At 43.6% G+C, this 26,270-nt stretch overlaps 1 protein-coding gene across 1 annotated transcript in view; it reads left to right on the top strand.

Moving 5' to 3' along the window:
* The window catches only part of NOS1AP (nitric oxide synthase 1 adaptor protein), a 341,485-nt gene that overhangs the window by 251,164 nt on the left and 64,051 nt on the right, over positions 1-26,270 (top strand). The window contains exon 4 of the mRNA NM_001146219.1: positions 8,160-8,233. Within this exon, the coding sequence (NP_001139691.1) occupies positions 8,160-8,233 (74 nt within the window). The remainder of the gene's footprint in view (positions 1-8,159; positions 8,234-26,270) is intronic.

Here is a 26,270-nt window from a genome sequence, read left to right as displayed (position 1 = left end):
TGGCTGATATTCAGCCGTAGGCACCACATGGTGTAGCCTCACTGTGCTTGTTTTATTAACTAGTCAATAAAAATGTCGAAATGGTCCCCTCCTCCTACTAAGAACATGTTGCTTTTTACTAGGTCAGTGTAGCACGTTGGAAGGAGCCCTCAGCTGAGAGGAGACCTAGGTTCTAGTCCCAACTCTTACCTTCCTGGCTGGGTGGTTCTAAGCAAGTCATTTTAAATGAGCTGGATTAGGCGATCACTTTAACCTTGTCAGCTCAGTTACTCTGTACCAACTCTGGAATGATGCGTTTAGGGGCTTGCATGTGTGTATATACATCACCTGTGCTTCTTCAGGCTTTGAGAACCTTTTGTGCTACAAAGAAAGCAGATCCCAGACACCAAATAGGTTTGTGTAGAAAGTTTCTGTCTCCTGAACTTCCAGGGCAGGATGGGAACCTCAGAGGTCAAGAACTTCCCCAGGCAGCCTCCAAGCCGCTGCTCTGTTCACAGCCTGTCCAAGACTGTGGAATGATGGTATGGTTCCCGGCTGGGGGAGAAGAGTGTTCACCGGGACTCCCTGCTCTACAGAGAGTGTTTAAGGTCAGGGGCCATCTCTGTGAGCTCAGCACTTACTTGGACGCCTGGTACGTGCAGCGTGTTTCCGGCGATCGTGGCAGTTGGCTAGTTGGGTGAGTGAGTATGATTTGTGTATGAGGGTGTCATTAAATCGGGAAGAATTAAGTACTTAGCAATTGGATCAAATGAAGTCTTATTCGCTACTCTTGGCTGTCACATTCTTCTCCCTCTTTTTCATTCGATCAGTCTTCCCATTTGAAAAAACATGGATAAGAGCCTTCCTAAGCACAGAGAGGCCTCAGTGGAAATTGCTAACTTCGTTATATTATGAGCAGGACTTCTTCAATGACTGATCATCAGGTGCTTTATTCTAATACAGGCAGTAGCCAAATATATTGGGATCATCTCTTATTGTGATGTGAAGAAAAACGAAAACATCTTTTTGGTTACATTAATGTGCCTAAAATGCTGTTGTCTTTAACTGGCACCAACAGATAATGAGACTCAAATTCTCTTATGAGTCTTAGGTTGTATTTGTGGTATAAACCCAGCTACAAAGAGAATTGGCTTTGCTTTGTTGTTTCTCAGGTCAGTACATTATCTTCAACTCCCAGCAAGGCCCAAATAATGATCTTTTCTGTGTATGTGATAATGATTATTTATTATTGCACTGGCATCACCCTATGGCACCATTAGCTAGGGAGTGGACTTCTGAATAGGAAGATTAGTCTTGAACTTCATCCGAAGGATTATTCTACAAAAGAACTAAAGGGCCTCTGTTTCCTGTGTGTTTTTTTTTTTTTTTTTTTATACACACCAATAAGTGTATTGGAATCCCCTAAAGCATTGTTTTAGAAAGGCTCTGCTGTTCTCATTAACAGATATTTATTGTGCCTAAAGGAACTGGGTAGGATACACCGGGGTATTAGATATGGACCCTTTCCAGCAAAATTAGCTATAGGCACGCATTGGTCTATTACAGCTCCTATAGCATTGCATTTTAGTTATTTGTGTCTTTCCCCCATAGGCTCTGAGCCATTAAGGGCAAGGACCGTGTGTTCTCTCTGGTTCTATTTTATCTGTTTGGGAAGGCAGAAGACCAGTGGGAGCCATCTGATTGTTATTACATACTAAGATGATAACAAGTGCATCTAGCAATAATAGCTAACCCTGAAATGTAGCCCCTGCCACTTGTTAGGCTTTGTGTGATGCAGTGTATACTTACCAGGTCTGCACAGCCATCCTGTGAGCTAGGTACCACGTTTAGGTTTGGTTTGCAAAAGAAGATTGAGTGACTTGCCCAAGACCTCAAGTCCCATCAGTGGTGAAGTTGGGGTTTCAACCAGGTCTGTCTTGTTCAGATGCCAAGTGGGTTCTTCCTGCCATCATGTTGCTATGTGTGAACTAATCTCCTGAGACTCCTTTAGAGAAAAACTGCTCTATGGGAGATGCCTAATTAATTAATCCAGTGTCTTTGACTTCTCACCTGTACCCTGTCACTGGGATGTCACATTGCAAGGAAACTAGTTTCCAGCTTCAAGAGTACTGTTCGTTCCTATGAAAACACACAGCTTAGAATTATAGATCCAGAATTTGGGAGAATGATCTTTAGAAGTGCTCTAGTCTGATCCCCCAACAGAGGACAGGAGAAGCCCAGAAATGGTACTGAGGTCACCCGGGCAGTCACAGAGCCGGGACTAAATCGAATCCAGTCTTCTTTCTACGATGTTTTTTGATAGTTTTAACACAGGCATGTTAGGAATTTTGTGCATCGTGTGAGAGCTTATTAGTGCCTCAGTTTTGAATTGTGTTTTTTATATCTGTATGGGTTATATCTTAAGATGGGTGGTAGCTGTGTTTTCAGACTAATCCCATTCTGTCTGGAGGTGTGGGGAACTTGCCAAGCTGAGTTACTTTGGCCTTGGCAAGGTGGTTGTTTTTTTTTTTTTATTTTAATTGTTTAAGAAGTCACCATTGCTTTCAAGAACATTAATAAGGGTGACAGATTTTGTGGTGTGCTTCCTGATAATTTCCAGTAGGGATAGGAAATAAATGGAAGTACAGAGTTTTCCTCCACCTCTGGGTTCCTAGGGAAGGCCTCCAAAGATGCCATATCCATTTCTGGGTTCCGTATCCTTGACTCTGTTTTCTGTTCTTGGCACTGTTCCAGGCAGACTACCTCTGAACCAGGTTTCACTCCCTGCCAGGGAATTTTGGAATTTCAGAATAGCTGTAACTTTTCATGGAGGACCGGATATTTATACTCATTAGATAAAGGAAAGAGAAGAATCTGTAGTTAAGGATGTGCTTGCCTCATTCAGTGGTCTTATAAAAGCATGCACCGCAAGCCCATTACCCTGTCTCTCTGTTGAAAGTGAAACGCTTCCTGACACTGGAGCGTGAAAACCTTTGGTTCCGTCACATGGAGTAGCAAAGAGATGTGGAGTCTAGAGGTAGACAAGTTGGGCTTTAATTGCCACTGGACTAGGTGGTCTTGCAGGGGAGTAAGTTATCTTCCTGAGCCTCATTGTTTGTCTTGAAAGTTGAGGTCAATTTTGATAGTATAAGGGAAGCAGTATATAAAGTTCTTAAATGGAAGAAAATACTTTTCTTCCGTATCAACTGGGAAATTTCCGGTAAGAATGAAAAAATGAAGCAGCTAAATATGACTTTCCTGTATCTTTCCTGTTTTACTTTCTCACTTTGTGTTGTTCTAGGTCCTCCAACAATTAAATGCCAAGACAGGATTAAATGCCCGTGGGAGAAAGTGTGGAGGCAAGGCTGGCATAGCTGTCAGGCTTCATTGTGGGTCTGACTCCACCTGAAGGAGAGCGGAAGGAAGGAAGGAAGGAAGGAAGACAGGCTGGGTGAAAGTCTCTTTGGCTCCAGTGTGGTCCGAGGAAGGTTTGGCGGGGCTGCCAGAGGGTTCTGATCGTCTGTCAGGGGGATCCCTGTGTCTCTGAGGACGGGCCTGCTCAGAATCCCCGCACATTGATCATTGTCTGGGAGTGGGGCCCCTGTGTGTATAATGACGGATCTCGAATGCCGCATCTGGGGGCCCTGGGTTAGTTACACTTCCTGTAATTGGAGGTCTGCGGGGCACATTTATGTGACAGAATCTTCCTTTCTCTAGAAAATTTTTATTAGCCAGTATGTGAAGCAGACCCTTCCTTCAAGTTAAGCTGCTCTCTCTATCTCATGACTTTTTAATTACCTTGGAGTGTGGAATACATTTTTTAAAAAAAAAGAAGAAAAAAAGTAGGGAAGGGGAGACTGCTGGGGTGGGGAAAGGCGTAGAGAGGGATGGGCTAATAAATTAAATCAGAGTTCTCTTAAAAGGCTCAGCGGTGCCGCAGTGTCCTTTGTAGGTACAGAGGGGACAAAGAGTAGGAGAGAGGAGTTATACCCCAGTTCTGAATGTGTGGCAAACGCTGGACAGCTGCCCCTGGCGTATCAGTATGCTCCGCTCGATATGCTCTGCCCACTCGCATTTTTATCCCTGTTCCTTTGTATTTATGGAGCTAGTGAGGAGGCAGATCTTGTCCCCTGGGCCTTGCTCAGTGGCCTCAGCGATGTTACTGCTCGCGCTCCCAGGGGTACCAGTAAGGCCCTCCAGAGCCTGGACTTCAGGTTGAAGGAGCCTGAAGAGCAGCCTTGCTCAGTCCTGCTGGTCCTCCCGGGGCTGTTTGCAGGGTGCTTTTTCTTCCAAAGTGTTCGGAGGTACCGCGGGCTCTAGAGGAGCGTCCCCCGCCTTCCCCCTTCCTCTTGTCTTCCATCCTCCACCTCCTTTTCCACTCCCATTTCAACGTGAAATGTCTTCATTTCCTGGCATATTTTGGAGACCACAGCTCATTGAGGAGAGAGAGTAGCAAAACTGAAAATTTCCTCCCAAAGCTACCAGAACTCAAAGCCCTTAATTCCAAGCACTAATAAAGAAGTGGTTTCAGGTATAATTTGGAGCTGAGTTTTCTGAGGACAGTTAAACTGAATTTGGCTCCAGTTATTATTCAATAATATATCTCTCTTCCACAGTTGAAGCCAAATTTGATTTATAATCCCGTAAAGGTAGGTCATTAGCTTTTCTTTCTCTCTTTAAAAACATTTTTTTCCTGAAAATTTTTTCCTTAGAAGACTATTATAAAAGTGAGGGAGAAGGTTGATCTCTGTGTGTGTGTGTGTTTTTTTATCTGTTGAGTTTGGAAAATGGAGGAGATGTTTAAAGCAAGTTCAGAGCAAAAAGAAGACTCAATCCCTCTGATTTAAGCTATTCAGATAATACATTGAGTCTGAATTGTACCAGAGCATCCTTACTGGTCAAAAACTCAGGAGAACTTGAGTCTAGTCTTGAGTGGCTATTAACTATGGGGACACCTTGCTCAAGAAACTGCACTGCTCTGGGTCTTATTTGAAAGATGATAGAATAGGAAGGATATACGATGTGTGGGGAGGAGTATAGAGCCTTTAGTTCTTAAGGTGTTGGAACATCATCCAGACATTGAGGAGACTGGGTTAAAATGCTCCAACCATATTTGCCTCAGGTTCTTTGAATAACTGAAACATTGTTGAGTCCTGTCTACGCTCCAAACCCTTTGAGTTATTTTGATAATTTCCTTATCCCTTCATAGATTGAATGTATTCACGCAAGGATTACTGTAGTCGTTCAGTTGCTCAGTCGTGTCTGACTCTTTGCGACCTCATGACACTGCAGCATGCCAGGCTTCCCTGTCCTTCACCATCTCCCGGAGCTAGCTCAAACTCATGTTCACTGAGTCGGTGATGCCATCCAACCATCTCATCCTCTGTGGTCCCCTTCCCAAGGATTACTACAAGTAATGCAAGGATTATTACAAGACCTTTAAGGGGAAATATAATGGGATTTTATGACTTTTACTTAAGTGGATTTTAATGGAATTTTCAGAAAAAGAAAATTAGTAAGTGAAAAGATGTTTGTTTATTTTTTGGCCAGGATTTTCTATATGGATACTCATATCACTTTAAAAAGGAAAGTATTTTCTGCCTGCTGTGGCCCCTTCTGATATTCCTCAATAAAATAACATAAGGTTCCCTGGGAGTTGGGAGTCCTGGGAGTCCTTCTCTTCAGATCTTCCAGAGAAAGAAAAAAATTTATTCTGTATTATTTGCCTCATTATTCTTTCCTTTTGATGAAAGGGTTAGTTGCATTCCTTAGACTTGCAAGGAAGAGTCTTGCCCAGATCACCTTCAGCAGAGGCTTATAGCAGGCTAGGAGGAAATGTGGGCGGGCACACGATGCTTCCTCTTCCTCAGGGGTGCAGTCCTGAGAGGAAAGATATACACCTACCATTACTGGGGGCTCCTCTAGGCTCCATCTAGGACCTGATAGTCTCCAAGGAGAGGGTTTGATTGGGTGGAACTGGGTCTTCTCAGGCTTCCCAGGTGGCATTAGTGGTAAAGAAACCAATGCAGGAGATGCAAGAGACACAAGTTTGATCTCTGGGTCGGGAAGATACCCCTGGAGGAGGGCATGGCAACCCACTCCAGTATTCTTGCCTGGAGAATCCTTTGACAGAGGATCCTGGCAAGCTGCAGTCCATGGCATAGTAAAGAGTCGGAAACAGCTGAAGAGACTTTGTGTGTACACACGAGTCTTCTCGTCACGGAGCTCAAGGGCTGGGCAGGTCTGGCCAGCTCCTCTGGGACACTTGGCCTTGCTCGTGTGCAAGCAGCTGCTGATTCTGAGCCCCATCAATCATGGCTGGTTAGCAAGGCTGGTTCATCAGTTGTATACAGCGTAAGCCAAGTTACCCACACTCAGAAAGAACCCTCTTTGAGGTTACTTTCCTCTGAGAGGGGCAGGGGTGTGGCAGCTCCTCGGACCTTTATGGGCTTTTTGGTGCATTGAGTTATTAACTCTTCTATTAACTTTGAAAAATGACAACAGAATAGCAAGGACTGTAATGAGCAGACTTTCCTAATAGTGAGCACACTGAAGCTGGATTCCCTCAGGAGCAGAGCAACCTCACTTGTTAGCCTGCCCAGTATTCAGTTCACAGAGGCTGTTTATTGAGCAATGCCAGGAAGGGGTCCTGGCCAGGGACAGTGTAATGGGATCCCCATCAGCTGGCTGTCTTTAGAATGTCAAGAGACCCTCCTGTGCCAAGCCCAAGACTCCAGAGGAAGTATGCTGAGATTCTCCTATTAGGGATTTCACTTTATGCCTTTTCTTTGGTGTCGAAGAATGGCTGTCAACCCTAGGGTCACATCATAATCACCTGAAATGTTTGTTAAAGCTGAAGATTACTGGCCTCACACAAGCTTACACCCATTGTCAAAGGAATGACTCCAAAGCGTTGGAGCCCTGGCATCTGGAGTTTTGTAAAAACATACAAACCAGACTTCCACTTTTCAGATGGGTGCATTCTTCTCTATTCTTCCTGCTAAAGTACAGCTGAAAACTCTGACCATTATCTGCAAAACAAACGTAAGATTCCAAAAGGTGGAGAAAAGGCAGCCTGGCTGGGGACGCAAGGAACGAAGCAGTTGTGAGTTCCCTGAGGTTAGTTTTCATCTCGTATATCCCAGACTCAGAGTCAAAAGAAGCCTGCCACCCAGATATGACAGTGGAAACAGACACAGAACCCCAACAAAGCCTGCTTTCTCTCAAACCCACGGAGGAGGGAAGGGGAGGCATAGCAAGGCAGAAAACTTCCAGCTGGAAAACACAGAAAAGCTGCCCCCACCCCTGGCCAGCAGACTGTGAATGGCAACCTAGCCTCTCCCCTTGCCAGGAGTAACAAGGGACTCCAGACTCCCCCACTGGGAAGAGTGTGGGACTTCAGCCCTGCGAGCTGGTAATGAGCCCCCTCCCCATGTTCTCTTCCCTGGAGAGCTGAGAGTGTTCCTCCCAGGTGTTCTGCACGCACTGCCCCGACAAAGGCCGGTGAAGGTGGAGCAGAATTCTCTGTCCCTGCACTGCAGGTGCGCCTGAGGGCTTGAGGTGGCTGCTTCCCCCGACGTGGCGGGGTGCTACTGACTTCATCAAGCCTCTGGGGTCCCAGTATTGCCCTAGAGTCCTCTCCCCCCTACCATCCTCTGTCCCCGTCCCTGTCCGCTTCCCCAGCTGCTTAGGGGTCCATCTCCATTGTGTTCACAGTAGGTTAGGTTCACAGCCAGGTGAATATACTATTTTGGGTGACTATAAATGTACTAATTAGCTTGCCAGGCTTGCGTTCAGCCTTTTCCTCTGCTCCTGAAGGGAGGGAGGCTGGGGTCCACGTTGCACATGGATTTGACAGCATCATTCAGTCTCTGTGGCAGGTCCTCTCTTGTTCTCCCTGCTTCTCCTGCACAAAAGTATGATTTAGACTGTGGTCCCCTGAGACCCTTTGGCTCCTGCCTACTCTCTGCACCCTTGAGAGACACTCTCCTAAAGTGCTTGAAGGAGACACATCCGACCCGATACTTGACATTTTCCACTTGTCCATTTGGAGCAATCCACTCCAGGCCTCTTAGAGGGAACAAGGCCAGAAACAAATGCATGTGTTTGCATAAGCATTAGTAGCTCAGTGTGTGCCCTGGTTCTGTAGCTGAGGACAAGCCTAACTTATTCATTTACAGCTTCTTTTATTGCAGAAAAAGGAGTGGACGTGGGATGAGAGCAAGATGCTGGTGATGCAGGACCCTATCTACAGGTAAGAGCCCAGTCTCCAGGGTCCACCGGTCATCTCTTGGAGCCATCTGTCGGCGCGGTATGTCCAGACAAATAAAAATAAATTTCTCCTTCCCCGTCCTGAGACTTGTTGTTTCTGTAAATGTAAGTACAAGAAGCAAATCTGCCATATCTTTTAGAGAGGAACATTCTTCTCATAATTGCGCTAGGGGAACTATGAAGGGTTTCCGCTTGACGTTTAATCCAACTCTTTTAGTTGTAACTTGAGACCTTTTCATTTTGTATCAGTTATATTTTAACGGAACTTTCGTGATTGTACGTATGTTGATCAAAATGAGAGAAGTGGATTTTTCCATTACCCTATGCTTATAATTTCCCACAGATAATCTGCTCTGCCTTTCTGCCCCTTCAGCAACTGAGTATGGATGAGGGGGCTGTGTTCATTTGGGGCAGCCGAAAGTCACAAATAGAGTCCATAGAAATTGCTTGCACGGTGAGGCCGGTGTTCCTACAGAGATTAGATGACTGCCATCCGTGTGTGCCCCGGCCAGAGGAGGGCCTGATGGGGACGCATTCACACAGCCGGGGCCTGCTGGGACCCACGCCCGCTCTCGGTTCACCTCTGTCATTATTCTGTCCCGGGTCTCTGCTGACCGAGCCCTATCCCCCTCTTCCTCCTTCCTGTTTTTTTTTTTTTCCACTGGGGAGAGGGTATTAGCTATTCCTTTGGGATACGGGGGTTCTAGATTTAAGTTCTGATTTTATCTCCTCTCAAATTACTTGCCTTGGTTGACAAAATGAATTAAGGTTGGAACTCACCCGAGAAGTCTGCATTTATGGTGGCCTTGCCATCTAGATTAAAGAGTAGATAACTGAAATGGAGTTTTCCATTCATTCAAACAAATATACGCATTTAGAACACTTATCCTGGGTACTGTGCTAGGTAATTTAGTAGATGACTAAAATAAGTCCCTTGTTCTTAGGAAGTTTTAGTGAAGTAGGGAAGTGGAATCCTGAGCAAATCCTTGTAGTACAAGACAGTGTGTCTGACAAAATGAATTTCATTCTCTGTGTTTCTTTTATACTTGTGTTTGTTGAAATAATTGTTATGTGTTACTGCCACTTAAAAATGTATCTTTTACCACTAGACTATGAAGCTCTTATCAGTGAAGAGCTGTGTTCAACTCACTTTCGTATTTCTAGCACCAAGCCTGTGTCTGTTCTCTATGAGGCATTTAGTAAATGTGTGATGGGTAGATGGATAAGTGTATTGAATTAAGAATCCAAAAATGAACTTAAGTGTTATGGTGATTCACAGGAGGGAATGATCCCTTTCTACTTAAGTGATAAGGAAAGGCTTCAAGAAACAAGTTGCGTCAGAATGGGGCTTGAAGGATGTGAATGGACAAAGCTTGTCATTTGCACCTTGTGAAAGGAAGAGTTTCTTGGGTTTTACTTTTTACAGTGGCATTATATACACATAAACGTGACCTCTGTGTGGGTGCTGGGCATGAACTTTGCCTTGCCGTTTCCTGGTTTGAAAGAAGAAACTTTCCCCAAAGTTTCATATCCCCAATAAACTGTTGCTTTTATTTATTCTTATAGCAGCTTTATTGAGGTATAATTGACATACAGACGTTGCGCGTATTTAACATGAATTGTTGGGTAAATTCTGACATATTACATTTGACTTCTAGAGCTGTCACCTCAGCCAAGACACTAAGCATATGTCCCCCCAAAGTCTCCTTGTGCCACGTTGTATCCTTCCCCTCTCATCCTTCCTGCCCCGTCTCCCTCCCTCCTTCCCCAAAGTCCCCAGGCAGCTACTCATCTCCCTTCTGTTATTGGAAATGAGTTTGTGCTCTCTTGAGTTTTGTATAAATAGAATAAAAAGTACATAGTACACAGTGGTACGTGTACCCCTGCTTTCTCTTGGTCTGGCTTCTTCCGTTTAGCATAATTATTTTAAGGTAATTCCTTGCCGCGGCATGTATCTGTAGCTTATCCCTTTTTATAAGTTGTTTCCCACTGTATGGGCTTCCCAGGTGGCGCTAATGGTAAAGAGTCCACCTGCCAGTGCAGGAGACGCGAGAGATGCAGGTTTAATTCCTGGGTCGGGAAGACCACCCAGAGTAGGAAATGGTAACCCACTCTAGTATCTTTGCCTGAAAAATTCCACGGACAGAGGAGCCTGGGCGGCTGCAGTCCACGAGGCCGCAGAGTCGGATACAACTGAGCACACTGAGCGCTTCCCACTGTATCGCACAGGTTACTTAGTCATTCACATTTAATGGGCATTTCGGTGATTTCCAGTTTTTGACTGTTACTGTGAAAACTTCTACAACTGTTGATATACAGTCTTTCTGTAGATATATGTTTTTATCTTTCTTGGGTGCATACTCAGGAGTAGAATGATTATTTGTTAGGTGTATGCTGAGCTTCTTTTTAAAGTGAATTTTATGTGGTTATCTCTTTGGTTGGTGAATCTCAGAGTGACTTTTAAGATATGTCTCTTTATTTTTTGGCTGCACCATTCTTTATTTATTTACTGGCTGTGTTGTGGGGGCATGCAGGATCTTAGTTGCTGCTGCTGCTGCTCCTGCTGCTAAGTTGCTTCAGATGTGTCTGACCCTGTGCGACCCCATAGATGGTAGCCCACCAGGCTCTCCCATCCCTGGGATTCTCCAGGCAAGAACACTGGAGTGGGTTGCCATTTCCTTCTCCAGTGCATGAAAGTGAAAAGTGAAAGTGAAGTCACTCAGTCGTGTCCGACTCCTAGCGACCCCATGGACTGTAGCCTACCAGGCTCCTCTGTCCATGGGATTTTCCAGGCAAGAGTACTGGAGTGGGTCTCCATTTCCTTCTCCAGGATGTTAGTTCCCCTACCAGAAATAGAACCTGCGCCCCCCGCAGTGGAAGCATAGAGTCTTAACCACTGCACCGCCAGAGAAGTCCCTGTTGAACTTTTTATGAAACGGCCAAACTTATTTCTAAAGCGATTGTACCACTAGTTCCTTCACATCTCTGCCCACATCTAGTATCATCGGTTGGTTTAGCCCTGCATATTGGCATAATGTAGTGTCTCATTGTGGTTTTAATTTGCATTTTCCTACTGAGCAACAATGTTGAGCATCTTTTCATCACATGTGCCATTTGTATGTCTTTTGTGAAGCATCTGTTCCAGTCTTTTAGCCCATTTTTAATTTAGGTATTTTGCTTTCTTTTTAATGAATTTTGAGGGTTCCTGATAAGTTTTGGATACATGTCCTTTATCGGATATATGATTTGCAAATATTTTATTCAAGTCTGGGTTGTATTTTTGTCAGTAGTGCCTTTTGAAGAAGTTCATATTATATCATTTGTGCTTTTTGATGTCATTTGTAAAAAATCTTTGCTAACTCAAGGTCACAAAGATCTTCTTCTGTGTTCTCTTCTGGAAGCGTTATAATTTTAGACTTTATGTTTAGGTATATGATCTATTTTGAATCAATTTTTAAGTGATGTGAAGAATATATCAAAAGTAATTTGGGGGCGGTTTTGTTTTGTTTTTGCTCTGCAAATGAATGTCCAGTTGTTCCAGGCTCATTTGTTTAAGAGATTGTTCTTTCTCCACTGAAGTACCTTTGTTGAAAATCAGTTATCCGTATCTGTGTGGTTTATTTCAGAACTCTTTAATCTGTTCCATTTATCTAAGTGCCTGTCTTGATACGGGTACCAGAGTGTCTTGATTGCTGTAGCTTAACAATCACTGAACTCAGATAGTCTTAGTCTTCCAACTTTGTTCTTTTTCAAAGATTTCTTCCCAATTAGTATTAGTATGGTATATCTTTTTCCATTCATTTTTTAGGAAGAAAAATGGGTTTTGGTGGGGAGTAGAAGACATCAAAGAAATCTTAAAGTGAATTTTTCTTTGACCAACCCCCACCTTAAAAAAAAAAAAACGCTCCATACAGCAGACTTTTTGGTTGTAGATGTCTTGTGGATATCTTGCTGATGTATCAAAATTTAGCAGCCTGTGTTTATGAACAAAAGAATGGAGTTTTCTTAATGCTATTCCAGTTTGCTAGTTATTTTTCCCCCTCCTATGTTTTTTCCCTCATGTATTAAATTATGTTTTCATCTCTGTACATGTGTGTATATATCTATGTGCTGTGGGTAGATGAAAGAGGACATTTTTCTAAACTGTGTGTGTCCCTTTTTGTCATCAATAAGAACATTTATTATCATGATAATATATAGTAACATTTACAAATGAGCTTTTTCTTGGGTGTAATTATTTTCCTGCCCTTAAGGAACCACTCTGGTTGGATTCAGTAGCATTGTTGAGGAATACACAATTGCTATGCCTTTGATTACCATAGCATTCACGTTAGGAAAACTCCTTTATGGTAAAAATGTACTCTTCCTAGTTAAAAGAAATGACTTTGCGGTAATGAAAAGTAATAATGAAGTAATGGAGTTTTTGTTTTTATTAAGTCAGAGTTTCAGATTAAATCTTTCGCCTCCCTCACATAGAATAATAGAATCATTTTTTAAATTGTGATGAAATATATATATGTGTGTGTCTATATGTGTGTGTATATATATATAAACATAAAGTTTGCCATTCTGTCCACTTTTAGGTATACAAACAAGTGGCCTTCACTACACTGACTGTGTTGTGCAATCAGCTATCTGCTTCCAAGATGTTTTCATAACTCTAAACTTTGCACCCATTAGTTACAAACTCCCTATTCCCTACTCCCTCTCCTTGAACCCCATGTAACTTTTACAGTCATGAGCTTTAAGAGGTTAAAGTACTGTGGTGAACATCTGGTTCATTTCCCCTCCATTCCAGGATGCCTCTATTTCTCTAAAGTATTTGTTATTATGGCATTTTTCATTCAGTGAAGGCAAATGTCTTTGTTTATGTAATTTTTGTCCATTTATCCTAGCTCTCTTCTCTGGAGCCACACATATATTGATCCTATTTCCCTAAAGTTTCTGAAGCCATTCTTCATTACATTTTTTCCAGACTTCCTAATTTCAAAACATCATATTTCTTCATAAAATATGTTAGAATTTAATATAATGTTCCAGATGCTATCTTAGTATAAATTTAGAGACACAGTTTTATCCTCATGATATAGAGTTTTGCATTTGTTTTTTAAGAATTAGATCATAATATGTTTTATTCATGTGTTAAACAAACTGTGTTAAGTCATACATTGTGGTGGATTTAATTGTTCAGAATCCTTAGGATATTCACAGTAATTGCTTTCAATCAAGATTTTTTTTTACCCTTTCTTTATTTCTGAAGTTTCCTGCTTTATTTTTTAGCCTAAGTACATAACTTTATATACACTATTGTTAAATTAGATGCATGTCATTTGAACCTATTATTTAGAACTTCTGGATACTTGTGAATCCCGGAAGCAGGTAACTATGACTGATGGCATGACAGATTTGTTATAGGATTTAGGGTCAGGAAGATCCCCTGGAGAAGGAAATGGCAACCTATTCCAGTATTCTTGCCTGGAGAATCCATGGACAGAGGAGGCTTGCAGGCTACAGTCCTTAGGGTCTCAAAGAGTTAGACACGACTGAGCGACTAACATTTTAGACCTACACAATAATGGCAGGAGCCGGGAAGTAAAAGGTCCGAAAAGGACCAAGGCGGTCATGAGCCAGTCCTGGTGTGGGTTAGAAGTCAGAGCATGCAGGATGCTAGGAGCTTTCGTGTGCTAGAGTGGAATCGTGACAGGGACAGGCACCGATGTCTGTGGGAGGCTATTGGCCCTTGATGGCTGCTGCCTTTGAGTCTGCAGTTGCAGCTCCTGATGGCAGTCCTCAGTTCACTGTGGTTCTGCAGGGCTGGTAGTTATGAAGGAGAGCCAGATACGGGGCACTGAAGAGTGAGGGCAAATCACAGCTCACTAGTACCTCCATGTTCATCCTTTCCTGCCTCGAATGCATAATGACATTCAGAGCATTATTGCTACTTCGTCTCAGCCTCCTGCTGCTGCCGCAGCTAAGTCGCTTCAGTTGTGTCTGACCCTGTGTGACCCCATAGACGGCAGCCCACCAGGCTCCCCCGTCCCTGGGATTCTCCAGGCAAGAACACTGGAGTGGGTTGCCATTTCCTTCTCCAGTGTATGAAAGTGAAAAGTGAAAGTGAAGTCGCTCAGTCGTGCTGGACTCCCAGCGACCCCATGGACTGCAGCCTACCAGGCTCCTCCGTCCATGGGATTTTCCAGGCAAGAGTACTGGAGTGGGTTGCCATTGCTCAGCCTCCTAAAGCCCCACAAATTTCTGTTGTGAGCAGTCCTCAACTGTGGTTCTGCAGGGAAGGGAATGCTGAGATACATAGTTGTAGCCTTGCTGAATGGGTTAACTGTCCCTCTTCATTTTCTGTTAAGTGAAATTTTAATATTTTCATCCAAGTCATTGATAAGACTGTTGAATAAAATGGGGAAGCCTGGAAAATGAAGATTTCATGTTTTTATTTTTCCTCTATCTTCACTTCTTTAGGTAATATGCCTATTTTACCTTTTCTGATTTAAAGGGTGTACTCATTAAAAAAGAATGCTTTAAAATGGCACTGGAGTGGCTATACTGTTATGGAAGTTACTGTGCTTTTGAATCTGTTTTCCCTGCCTTGATGTCTTCTGCCTTTTAAGATTTATTGGGCACTGACAGAATTTACATATTTGATTTTAAAAGTCTCTAGGACATTTATGTTCGTCATATTAGGGATCAGATTGTCAAACAAGTAAAAATATATATATATTTTAAACCAGAGGAAGTAAATTAATCAAACCTGAAGTTTTCAGGAGCCAGACTGGAAGTAATTCTCCAGTTTTGAGTATAAAGGATCAAGCCAGGAATGTCCCCCATCCCCAAAGAGTTTCTAGTCATTCCCCAGAAATGGCATTAATTAACATGCAAGCAGTTGGTGAGATGATTAGAAGTTAGAGGAAGTGCATTCTAGTTTTGACCCTCCACATGGAGCTGTGCTTTGATTTTGAGCAAGCCAGGTAAATTATTCAAGGCTAACTGGGGCGGGAAGAGAGAATGCGTGGAGAGCTGATGTGTGTTGCTGGTCGTCGTGCAAGGCCCTGAGGAAAGCAGCATTTTGTCTGGGTCTAACTGGGAGACAGGTCTCACACAGTGTGTTAAATAGGAGAAGGATTATGAAGAATTACTAAGCTATAACAAAATAGGACCTTCAAGATGCAAAGAGCAATTCTAAGAGTCCTCTAGGGCTGAAGGAGAGTATTTGTACTCACATTTTGTGGTGCAGGATGTGACGTACCATCTGAATGGCAGAGAGGCTCACGGGGTTGCCTCTGCCAGAGCTTGTCCCCAGTTGCTGGGAAAATAGGAAGCAATCCTCAGGGGCCGGGTGCATGAGAAGTGCACCTGGTAGGTGGGCGCACAGAGGGAGTAGGGGTGTCGTTGTGGATGGGGGCTTGGCATGGTCAGGACCTTCATGGGTGGGTGGGACTCACCCAGCCACAATGGGAACCTGAGCTCACTGAGGAGCTATATTCTGGGCTTGTGGCTGGGACAGACCACCAGCAAGAGAAGCCCATTCCTCCTGCAGTGTCCTTCCATTGTACAGAGAAATTCAAACAGCCTGCTCAGGGTAAAGGAGTGAATACATAAAGGAATTCTGCCCATTATCACAGAGCATGTGTTGAAAGGGCAAGAAATTGATCACTAGTACAAGCAGTGAACAAAACATTGTTCCTACCTTTAAATCTAGAGTTGGGTGAGGTTTGATGTATGTGTTCCTCAGTCTTAACAGCTATGAGTGGTAGAATCTGTCATTCCCATTCTTAAGATGAAGATACTGAGCTTTGGAGACATTAGAAGTTTTCCATGATCACATAATTAGTAGGTCGGCGAACTGCCTGTCTCCTGAGCGTCTGTCCTTTGTATCTGCTGCTCCGCTCAGTACTGTACACCTCTCAAAACAAGCACATTCATTTAGTTGCCTTCTTGGTTTTGCTGTTATCATTTCAAACTCATAGATCACAATTCAGGACATTTTGGAGGATGCCAAAAAACTAGATTTTAAGGTGCATGAAATGTATTCTCTCTTAGGGATTGATAACCTGTTCTCTGATACTTGGGGGTTTCTTGGGAAATCAAGCACCTCATGTAGCTTGTTTAACTTAGTGAACAATCAAGAGTTTAAATGATCAAGCCAGACATGATTAAGGAATGATGAATATCCTGAGATTCAGGAAGCATATCAAATTGCAAGCAAGGTAAAGAAAAATTCTTTTTTTTTTTTTAATAAGGAATAAAACTCTATTGTCTCATAGTAATGAAACTACAGAATGTGGAAGATAACTATCTTAAAACAATCTGGAGGAGAAAAAAATATTGCCTACAAAGGAACATAATTAGGCTGCAAAAATGGAAGACAAAAGATAGTGAATTATCTTCTAGTACATGGAGAGTCAAGTGCTGAAGCTTAGAGAAGTGCTTCTTTAATACTTTCTTATTAGAGTAAGTATATTACAACAGTAAAGTAGAAAACATCCTAGGCAACATTTCGGAAGGCTTGAAAAGGAAGGAAAAGAGTATCCATTCTGAAAGGAGAGTAAAGGCAGAAGACAGGCTGGTGTTTGAGATGAAGTTCATAGTGAGTTCTACAAGAGCGTTGTCATTAGAGAGACTGGGGCAGAGTCTGCCAGTGAAAGAAAGAACCGTGGTATGATGAACTGGTGCTCAGCTGTGAGATCAAACGAAAAACTACGTTTTTAAAGGAGGAGATAGCAACACCTTTATAAAGGGAGAAGGAAAGGATCTGGTAGGGATTTAAGATAGTTTTTTAAGTGTTATTTTGAAAAGGAATGAGTTACTATCCTAGTTTAGGATATATAGATACATAAGATAGACTGAACAGTAATTGATTGTTGTTCTGTGGAGCTGAAAAGCTCTCTCAGAATTCTTACAGATGGCTCTCCAAAATCCATGTTGACCCTCCAAGATCCGATGGAGACCTCCCAGATACGACAGTTCTGTTTTATGAGCTCCTTTCTTTCAAACCTTCACACACCCAAGTCCTGAACTCAAACCCTTCGCTGCATTGTTGCTGGATTATGGAGGGGTGCTGAAATAGGAAGGGTCCTGAAGGGTGAGGGAGTGATGAGCAGACCCGGAGCCCGTTCTTTGCTTTTGTTACATACCTATCTCTTATGTCCTTCTCATTTGTGATTTACAAAGGACAAGGGTGACTGTGTGCATCTTCCCATATTATTTTTTCTAAGGATGAGTGTTCTCTCCTTCAGCCTCCCATTGTGTGAGTTTCTTGAGGGGCCTCTACTAAACTGGGAAAACTGATAACCAGGAATTTAGAGGCAGCCCAGCCTATCCATCTCTACTTAACTTCTTTTGTATCATTTCTGGGCCAGCCCATCTGAAAGGTCTGAGTGTCCATCATCCTGTCATGAGTGATGTTTCATGGAGAGCTGATATTTTTATTCCCTCCAGCTCCAGAACCTTTCACAGACAGTGTCTTTTTATACATATGCATGAGTAGGAATTACTCATCCAATTTTATGCATGGAGACACTTATGAACTAAGAAAGGGAAGGAAAATCCTTCATTCTGTCTGGCTTCATTTAGTTCCCCAGGGCTGCTCTGCACTCCATTTTGACTCCCGGGTAGAAATTCCGCTTGCTGAGGTGCCAAAACCTTTCACTACCTGTCCGTTCTGTTGGTACATCCTCACTCTCCTTAGGTGACACCCGTCTTCTCTGAGGCTCCTCTGATTGCCTCCTTCTCTTCGAACTTCTTCGTGCCATTGCCGGCTGCCCTCTGCCCCTTGCCTGTCTGTTTCAGACCCATCTTCACTTGTTTCTTCAGCTCCATGAGCACTCCTACCCTTGTCCCCAGCCACTCTGTCTCTTTCCACGGGCTGGCTCCCCATCTCTCCCTGGCTATACTTTCAACTGTCCTGAAGTAGCCCCCCTCATTCTGCTAACCCCATTCAAGGGCACAACTTCTGTCAACTCTCGCCTTCCTCCCAACCTCTGAGCATGTTTTCACCACTGCCTACCGTCCTGCAGCTCCTTGCAGCCTGACACTGATTTCCATCACTTCACAGAAGTCACTCCCTCCGCGTTCATTGCTGGTGCTCTCCACGTCTCCAGATGCACCAGCATTTTTTCGGTTCTGATGCCGCGCCACTTCTCTTCCTCTGTGTCTTCTCGTTTCATTTTTTCCTGCCTTCTTTTGTTTGCTTTCAACCCTACATAGTTATGTGCATTTTTTGTCCCGTGCCATTCTTTATCTTTCCTTAAAAGCAAGTTCTGCTGTTTAATCATCACAGGCTGATAAACTCCCTTGTGCTTCTGAGCAGTTCAGTCACTCAGTCGTGTCCGAGTCTGTGACCCCATGAATCGCAGCACGCCAGGCCTCCCTGTCCATCACCAACTCCTGGAGTTCACTCAGACTCACGTCCATCGAGTCAGTGATGCCATCCAGCCATCTCATCCTCTGTTGTCCCCTTCTCCTCCTGCCCCCAATCCCTCCCAGCAGCAGAGCCTTTTCCAATGAGTCAACTCTTCGCATGAGGTGGCCAAAGTACTGGAGTTTCAGCTTTAGCATCATTCCTTCCAAAGAACACCCAGCACTGATCTCCTTCAGAATGGACTGGTTGGATCTCCTTGCAGTCCAAGGGACTCTCAAGAGTCTTCTCCAACACCACAGTTCAAAAGCATCAATTCTTCGGCACTCAGCATTCTTCACAGTCCAACTCTCTCACATCCATACATGATCACTGGAAAAACCATAGCTTTGACTAGATGGACCTTTGTTGGCAAAGTAATGTCTCTGCTTTTGAATATGCTGTCTAAGTTGGTCATAACTTTCCTTCCAAGGAGTAAGTGTCTTTTAATTTCATGGCTGCAGTCACCATCTGCAGGGATTTTGGAGCCCAAAAAGATAAAGTCTGACACTGTTTCCACTCTTTCCCCATCTATTTCCCTTGTGCTTAGGAAGGCTCAATAAACTCCTAGGATAGACCGTGAGCCTCCAGCAAGGGACTGCTGACATGTAATTCATTCTCTGGCTCTGTGTCCAATGCTCAGGTTACCACACACTTCCAAAACCTTCTTTCTCTCCTTCCTCTTCATTTCTTTGACTCCAGAGTCAGAGTCATCTGCACTGTGTAGAAAGCACCAGGAATGCCAAAACAGATAAGGCGCAGCTTGTCTCCTCAAGGTCCTCACAGTGACTCTTCTTTTCTATGACAGTTTTAAGGCTCAGGGGAATATGCCTGACGTAGGAGCTTTACAGTGACCAAATGATACGTGTTTGTTGCTAAAAATAAAACCATGACAGAGTTTTATCAAGGAAAAAGTCAAATGCCCTTCCCTCAACATTTGTTCCTTCTAGTGCCACTCTATATGCAAATGTAGACACTCAGGTATTGTTTTCAAAATTTGATATTCTGGGTATTCCTCTGTTCCACCACGAGTCTGTTTTTCTCTCAGTGATGTGTCAGGAACTTGCTTCCACATCTGTACTTACTGTCTTCCCATGAGGGCTTTGATTCAGAGTTCCAAAGTCAATGTGATGTTTTAGGGTAACCAGTGTGAGGTGGAATGCAACACACCCCAGATGTGAAGAGATCGTATCAGGGAAGTGACCAAGGGAAAGATAGCCCAGTAATCTGAGGCTAATGGGAAGAATGTCCAAATAAAAGTGGTGGTAGCAGCAGACAGCATAGAGAGGGGAAGGCCTGTGAACTGTTGTAACCTTGGATCATTCAGACTAGGGACAGCCTGGATATTGAGAGTAATTAAGAGAATCGTCTTGCTTAAGGAGCAGGGGGAGAAAAAGATGCCCAGTGACTTCAGCTTGAATCTTGGGTAGTTTTACCTTTGCTTCCTGCCTCTGGTGGATCCCACTTGATGATTAAATTCAATCATGGCAAAAGGGTGGAAGTTTTGTCATGGTGACGCTTAGGCCTGAGCTCCACAGAAGCGGCAACCACACCTCTTTTGTGTATTACTGTTCCCTAGTACCTGGAAGGATTCTGTCTACGTAGTAGGTGCTCGGTAAATACCACATGTCCAAGCTAGGGCAGGCTTGATTCCCTTGTTGGCCGCACTAAAACATTCATTTCAAAATGGCTGTGTAGCCTGCTTATCCTCTTGGTGGCCTTATTCTCTACCCTTCTTTTTTTTTTTTTTTAAATTTTTTTGATGTGGACCGTTTTAAAAGTCTTTATTGAATTTGATACAATACTGTCTCTGTGTTATATTTTGGTATTTTGGCCGCGAGGCACGTGGGATCTTAACTCCCTGGCCAGGGATGGAACCCACACCCCCTGCCTTGGAAGGTGAAGTCTTAACCAGTGGACTGCCCTTCTTAATGGCCAGCAGCACAGCCTCAGTGAGGCGCAGAGGCAGCGGAGAGTGAATAGGTGTGACGGCAGAAGACTGAAAGCCACCGGCACCATCAAAGTTAAAAGCCCTGGATCAGTCTGTGCCAGGCCTTAGAGGGTATCTTTTACACTAATGATCATGGAAAATTCAATTAGGCCGTGTTTAGAAAGCTTCACATAATTAAACACTGTCTACCAGGGAGGGAATTTCCCTGCAGAGGAAGAACCTGGGGAACAGGGAAACCAGGCCTGGTCCCAGGTCTGTTACTAAACGACTGCCTGGTTTCAAATGCTGTTATTATGTGCTTCCTGTGTTTCTCTTTGAATACATAAAGAGAATCAGTTTAGAATTTGTGCAGAGCATTAAAGAGTCTCAGATAGGATAGTATGTGCAAATAACACCAGCCCCTCTCTGCTTGCCTTCTCTCCTTGCTGCCAAGTAGGCACTTGCCTGGTTTTCTGTTGAATGGTCTTGACCTTTCATGGGACACAGATACCTTTCACAATATGGTGAGGACTGGATTCTCTGCCTTGAAAAATTAATTCCTCTTCATACTTGCAAGATTTTGATTTGTTTTTTGACAATTTATGGACCCCATAGCCCTGAGGTTTATGAATTCCAAGGTAAGACCCCTGATGCCACCAAGCACTATAAACCTCTCTGAATATTTTGCATCTTAAGCTAGGAAGGTTTATAACTGGTAGTCCTCCTGTAGGAGGAGAAGTAAACAAACCAGTTTAACTGTCGTAATGATTTAATGCTTGAATGATTGACAGATATTACTTTAGCTTCCCAGGAGGTATTTGCATGTTGTTAGAGGAGCTGTCTTGCTCAGAACAAACCAGTTTTGTGTTGGTGGGTTTCAGATCGTGTAAAGGGAAAGGATTTGTGTAGGAGGAGACCTTGTGGTGCTTGAGCGTCCTGGATTTGCATGGATATGGGGAAGTTGGTGCAGGGTCTGTGTTTCACTCTACTGTGTGAGGATTATTGTGTGACCAGCCTTAATACCAAAAATGAGTAAAGAGAGACTACTCTTGATTCGGAGCTATAGCCCCTGTCAGATTAGCCCTTAATATTAATAGTCTCTAGGATTGCTGCAGACAGAATCACAGCTCACCCCACAGTGGCAGCTGGACATGCTGCCTGCACACCAGCCTAGAGGCTGTATTGCAGCACCTGGTCCTCCAGCCTGCCTAGGAAGCTCCCCATGGGCCCCTCCTCGTGTCCTGGCGCAGTTTGGAGGAAGGGTGGTGGGGTCTCACCTCTAAATGTATAGCCATGGTGAGTATAAGAGCATAGCCATGGTGAGCCTGGTCTTCCTTTCTGGTAGCACCGACCTCAAACTGTGGAGGTGAGGCTGACTAGGGGATCCAGAGGGCAATGCATAGAATTCAGGAAATTTGCCTTGGGAAAAGCTAAACTGTCTGTGAGTCCCCACATCCTTTATCAGGAGTCTCTGAGAAGCAGTTATTGAGTTATACAGCCTTTCCTGTTTGCTGGCGGCAGTTATAATCAAACTGTGATTAATCACGTTCCCAGTGTTTGGTTAACATTCAGTTCAGTTCAGTTCAGTCGCTCAGTCATGTCTGACTCTTTACGACCCCATGAATCGCAGCTCGCCAGGCCTCCCTGTCCATCACCAACTCCTGGAGTTCACTCAGACTCACATCCATCAAGTCAGTGATGCCATCCAGGCATCTCATCCTCTGTTGTCCCCTTCTCCTCCTGCCCCCAATCCCTCCCAGCATCAGTCTTTTCCAATGAGTCAACTCTTTGCATGAGGTGGCCAAAGTACTGGAGTTTCAGCTTTAGCATCATTCCTTCCAAAGAAATCCCAGGGCTGATCTCCTTCAGAATGGACTGGTTGGATCTCCTTGCAGTCCAAGGGACTCTCAGGAGTCTTCTCCAACACCACAGTTCAAAAGCATCAATTCTTCGGCGCTCAGCTTTCTTCACAGTCCAACTCTCACATCCATACATGATCACTGGAAAAACCATAGCCTTGACTAGACGGACCTTTGTTGGCAAAGTCATGTCTCTGATTTTCAATATGCTATCTAGGTTGGTAATAACTTTCCTTCCAAGGAGTAAGTGTCTTTTAATTTCATGGCTGCAGTCACCATCTGCAGTGATTTTGGAGCCCAAAAGGATAAAGTCTGACACTGTTTGCACTGTTTCCCCATCTATTTCTCATGAAGTAATGGGACCGGATGCCATGATCTTTGTTTTCTGAATGTTGAGCTTTAAGCCAACTTTTTCACTCTCCACTTTCACTTTCATCAAGAGACTTTTGAGTTCCTTTTCACTTTCTGCCATAGGGTGGTGTCATCTGCATATCTGAGGTGATTGATATTTCTCCCGGCAATCTTGATTCCAGCTTGTGCTTCATGCAGCCCAGCGTTTCTCATGATGTACTCTGCATGTAAGTTAAATAAGCAGGGTGACAGTATACAGCCTTGATGTACTCCTTTTCCTATTTGGAAACAGTCTGTGTTCCATGTCCAGTTTTAACTGTTGCTTCTGGTTAACATTGCTGCATGTCAGATTCCTAGTCATCCTTCAAGGTTTATTTTAAATATATGTCATGCCCACAGTAGGGATCTAATTTCTATTTCTCCTATGGAGCCTAGGACTCCAAGGCTACATCATCCTTAAGTTCATTCTTGTGCTATAGTTGTTTACCTGTCATATTTTTTAGAAGGAGCTGTGTCTTATTTACCTTTATGTCTCCTTGACTATTGTCTTGTACATAATCATATATTTTTATTAAATCAAATTGATTTCTTTGTAAATCTTTACAAAATTCCCAGAAAGTGGGTACACTCATTCTATAGACCTTTATCCAGAATTGGATGGATGAATGGACGGACAGACAGATGAAGTAACCAACCTGCAGATGTTTGTTGAGCCCTGAATGTGACTCATATGTAAAGGTATTTGGGAAAGGTGACAAAAAGTGTTAACATTAGAACTTCAGGATGTATATTCTAATAGGAGATAATGAACTGCACACAAATGACTATTGAAAAGGCATCCCTGCAGTTGAGAACACTGAGAAATGAAGTGGCTTTGTTCAGCTTTGGAAATTTGGAAAACTCAGCAGTGGCCACAGAACTGGAAAAGATCAGTTTTCATTCCAATCCCAAAGAAAGGCAAGGCCAAAGAATGTCCAGACTGTCACACAATGGCACTCATCTCACACGCTAGCAAAGTAGTGCTCAAAATTCTCCAAGTGAGGCTTCAACAGTACGTGAACCGAGAACTTCCAGATATTTAAGCTGGATTTAGAAAAGGCAGAGGAACTAGAGATTAAAGTGCCAACATCCTTTGGATCATCAAAAAAGCAAGAGAGTTCCAGAAAAACATGTACTTCAGCTTTATTGACTATGTCAAATCTTTTGACTGTATGGATCACAACAAACTGTGGAAAATTCTTAAATAGATGAGAATACCAGACCACTTGACCTGCCTTCTGAGAAATCTGTATGTAGGTCAAGAAGCAACAGTTAGAACTGGACATGGAAAAACAGACTGGTTCCAAGTCAGAAAAGAAGTACATCAAGGCTGTATATTGTCACCCTGCTTATTTAACCTATATGCAGAGTACATCATGCGAACTGCCAGGCAGGATAAAGCACAAGCTGAAATCAAGATTGCCGGGAGATAGATCAATAACCTCAGATATGCAGATGACACCACTCTTACGGGAGAAAGTGAAGAGGAACTAATGAGCATCTTGATGAAAGTGAAAGAGGAGCGTGAAAAAGCTGGCTTAAAACTCAGCATTCAAATAGCTAAGATCATGGCATCCGGTCCCATCACTTCATGGCAAATAGATGGGGAAACAATGGAAACAGTGACAGACTTTATTTTCTTGGGCTCCAAAATCACTGCAGATGGTGATTGCAGCCATGAAATTAAAAGACGCTTGCTCCTTGGAAGAAAAGCTATGCCCAACCTAGACAGCAATTAAAAAGCAGAGACATTGCTTTGCTGACAAAGGTTCGTCTAGTCAAAGCTATGGTTTTTCCAGTAGTCATGTATGAATGTGAGAGTTGGACCATAAAGAAAGCTGAGCACCAAATAATTGATGATTTTGAACTGTGGAGTTGGAGAAGATTCTTGAGAGTCCCTTGGACAGCCCAGAGATCAAACCAGTCCATCCTAAAGGAGATCAGTCCTGAATATTCACTGGAAGGACAGATGCTGAAGCTGAAACTCCAATACTTTGGCCACCTGATGCCAAGAACTGATTCATTGGAAAAGACTCTGATGCTGGGAAAGATTGAAGGCAGGAGGAGAAGGGGCCAACAGAAGACGATATGTTTGGATGGCATCACTGACTCAGTGGACACGAGTTTGAACAAGCTCTGGGAGTTGGTGAGGGACAGGCAGGCCTAGCGTGCTGCAGTCCATGAAGTCGCAAAGAGTCAGACACGACTGAGTGACTGAACTGAACTGTTCACTCCGCTCTTGGAAAGCCCAACATCTCTCCATGCGGTGAGATTAACCACAAAACGAGGCTGCCTTTGCGCATAGACCCACTCCCCGCCTTAAGTTGGCCGTGGATGCTGCCCATCCTCTTTTATTTCTGTGTAGTTGGCTCTTTGCTTGAGGGATCCATGGTCTTCTTCTGATTATCTTGGTCTTTGACTTTAACTCTTGTCCAGTTTGTCTCATAACTGGAGGGTGAGTGGGTGATAGGAGAGGGTTGATTTGAGAAATGAAGCCATAATGAACAGTAAATGTGTTCATCTTGTTTTTTGGTGATGGTCCCAGTAAAAGCTGTTTTGGAGGGGAAGAGCCTCAGAAAGGCAACCTCTGATGCTCATGATCTGCATTTGAGCTCATTGTCCCTCATTGTCTCCTCTTAGAATGTAATCAGTAGTTAAGGATGACACTAACTGCTGGAGGTGGTGAGGTGCTGCTGATGCTTTTTCTTCCAAAGTTGGAGTGGCTATCTGGAGAGTAGCCTGTGGTTGGATCTGCCTATCCCTACTCCCAAACACTGATAACAAAAGAAAAAATATGTATATGTGTGTGCACACGCTCATATGTATATATATACATATATATATATACACACACATGCACACACATCTATTTTTAATGTCTGTGTATACGTGTGTTAAGAAGTTTTTTTTTATATTAAAAAGGCCAAATCCCTCTCAACTGCCTTTGTTCATTGATGGGAAGGGCAAAACCCTGAGGAAACAATGAAGCTGGTCAGATTCCTTAGCAGACAAAGAAGAATTTGATTGACAAGCTAAATGTATGAGTGAAACTGCTGCTGCTGCTGCTACTAAGTCGCTTCAGTCTGACTCTGTGCGACCCCATAGACGGCAGCCCACCAGGCTCCCCCGTCCCTGGGATTCTCCAGGCAAGAACACTGGAGTGGGTTGCCATTTCCTCCTCCAATGCATGAAAGTGAAAAGTGAAAGTGAAGTCGCCCAGTCAAGTCCGACTCTTAGCGACCCCATGGACTGCAGACTACCAGGCTCCTCCATCCATGGGATTTGCCAGGCAAGAGCACTGGAGTGGGGTGCCATTGCCTTCTCCATGAGTGAAGCTGCAAGTGCTCATAAACCAGGTCCCCAGAGAGCTTTTAGTGTCCCTAGCTAGGTCTCCTTCCTCACCCTCCATGTATTTACATGAAACCCTTCCTCAGTC

This window comes from Bos taurus, chromosome 3 (assembly GCF_002263795.3).
Source record: "Bos taurus isolate L1 Dominette 01449 registration number 42190680 breed Hereford chromosome 3, ARS-UCD2.0, whole genome shotgun sequence".
In the NCBI taxonomy this organism is placed as follows: Eukaryota; Metazoa; Chordata; class Mammalia; order Artiodactyla; family Bovidae; genus Bos; species Bos taurus.
This window is presented reverse-complemented; position numbering and strand designations above follow the sequence as displayed.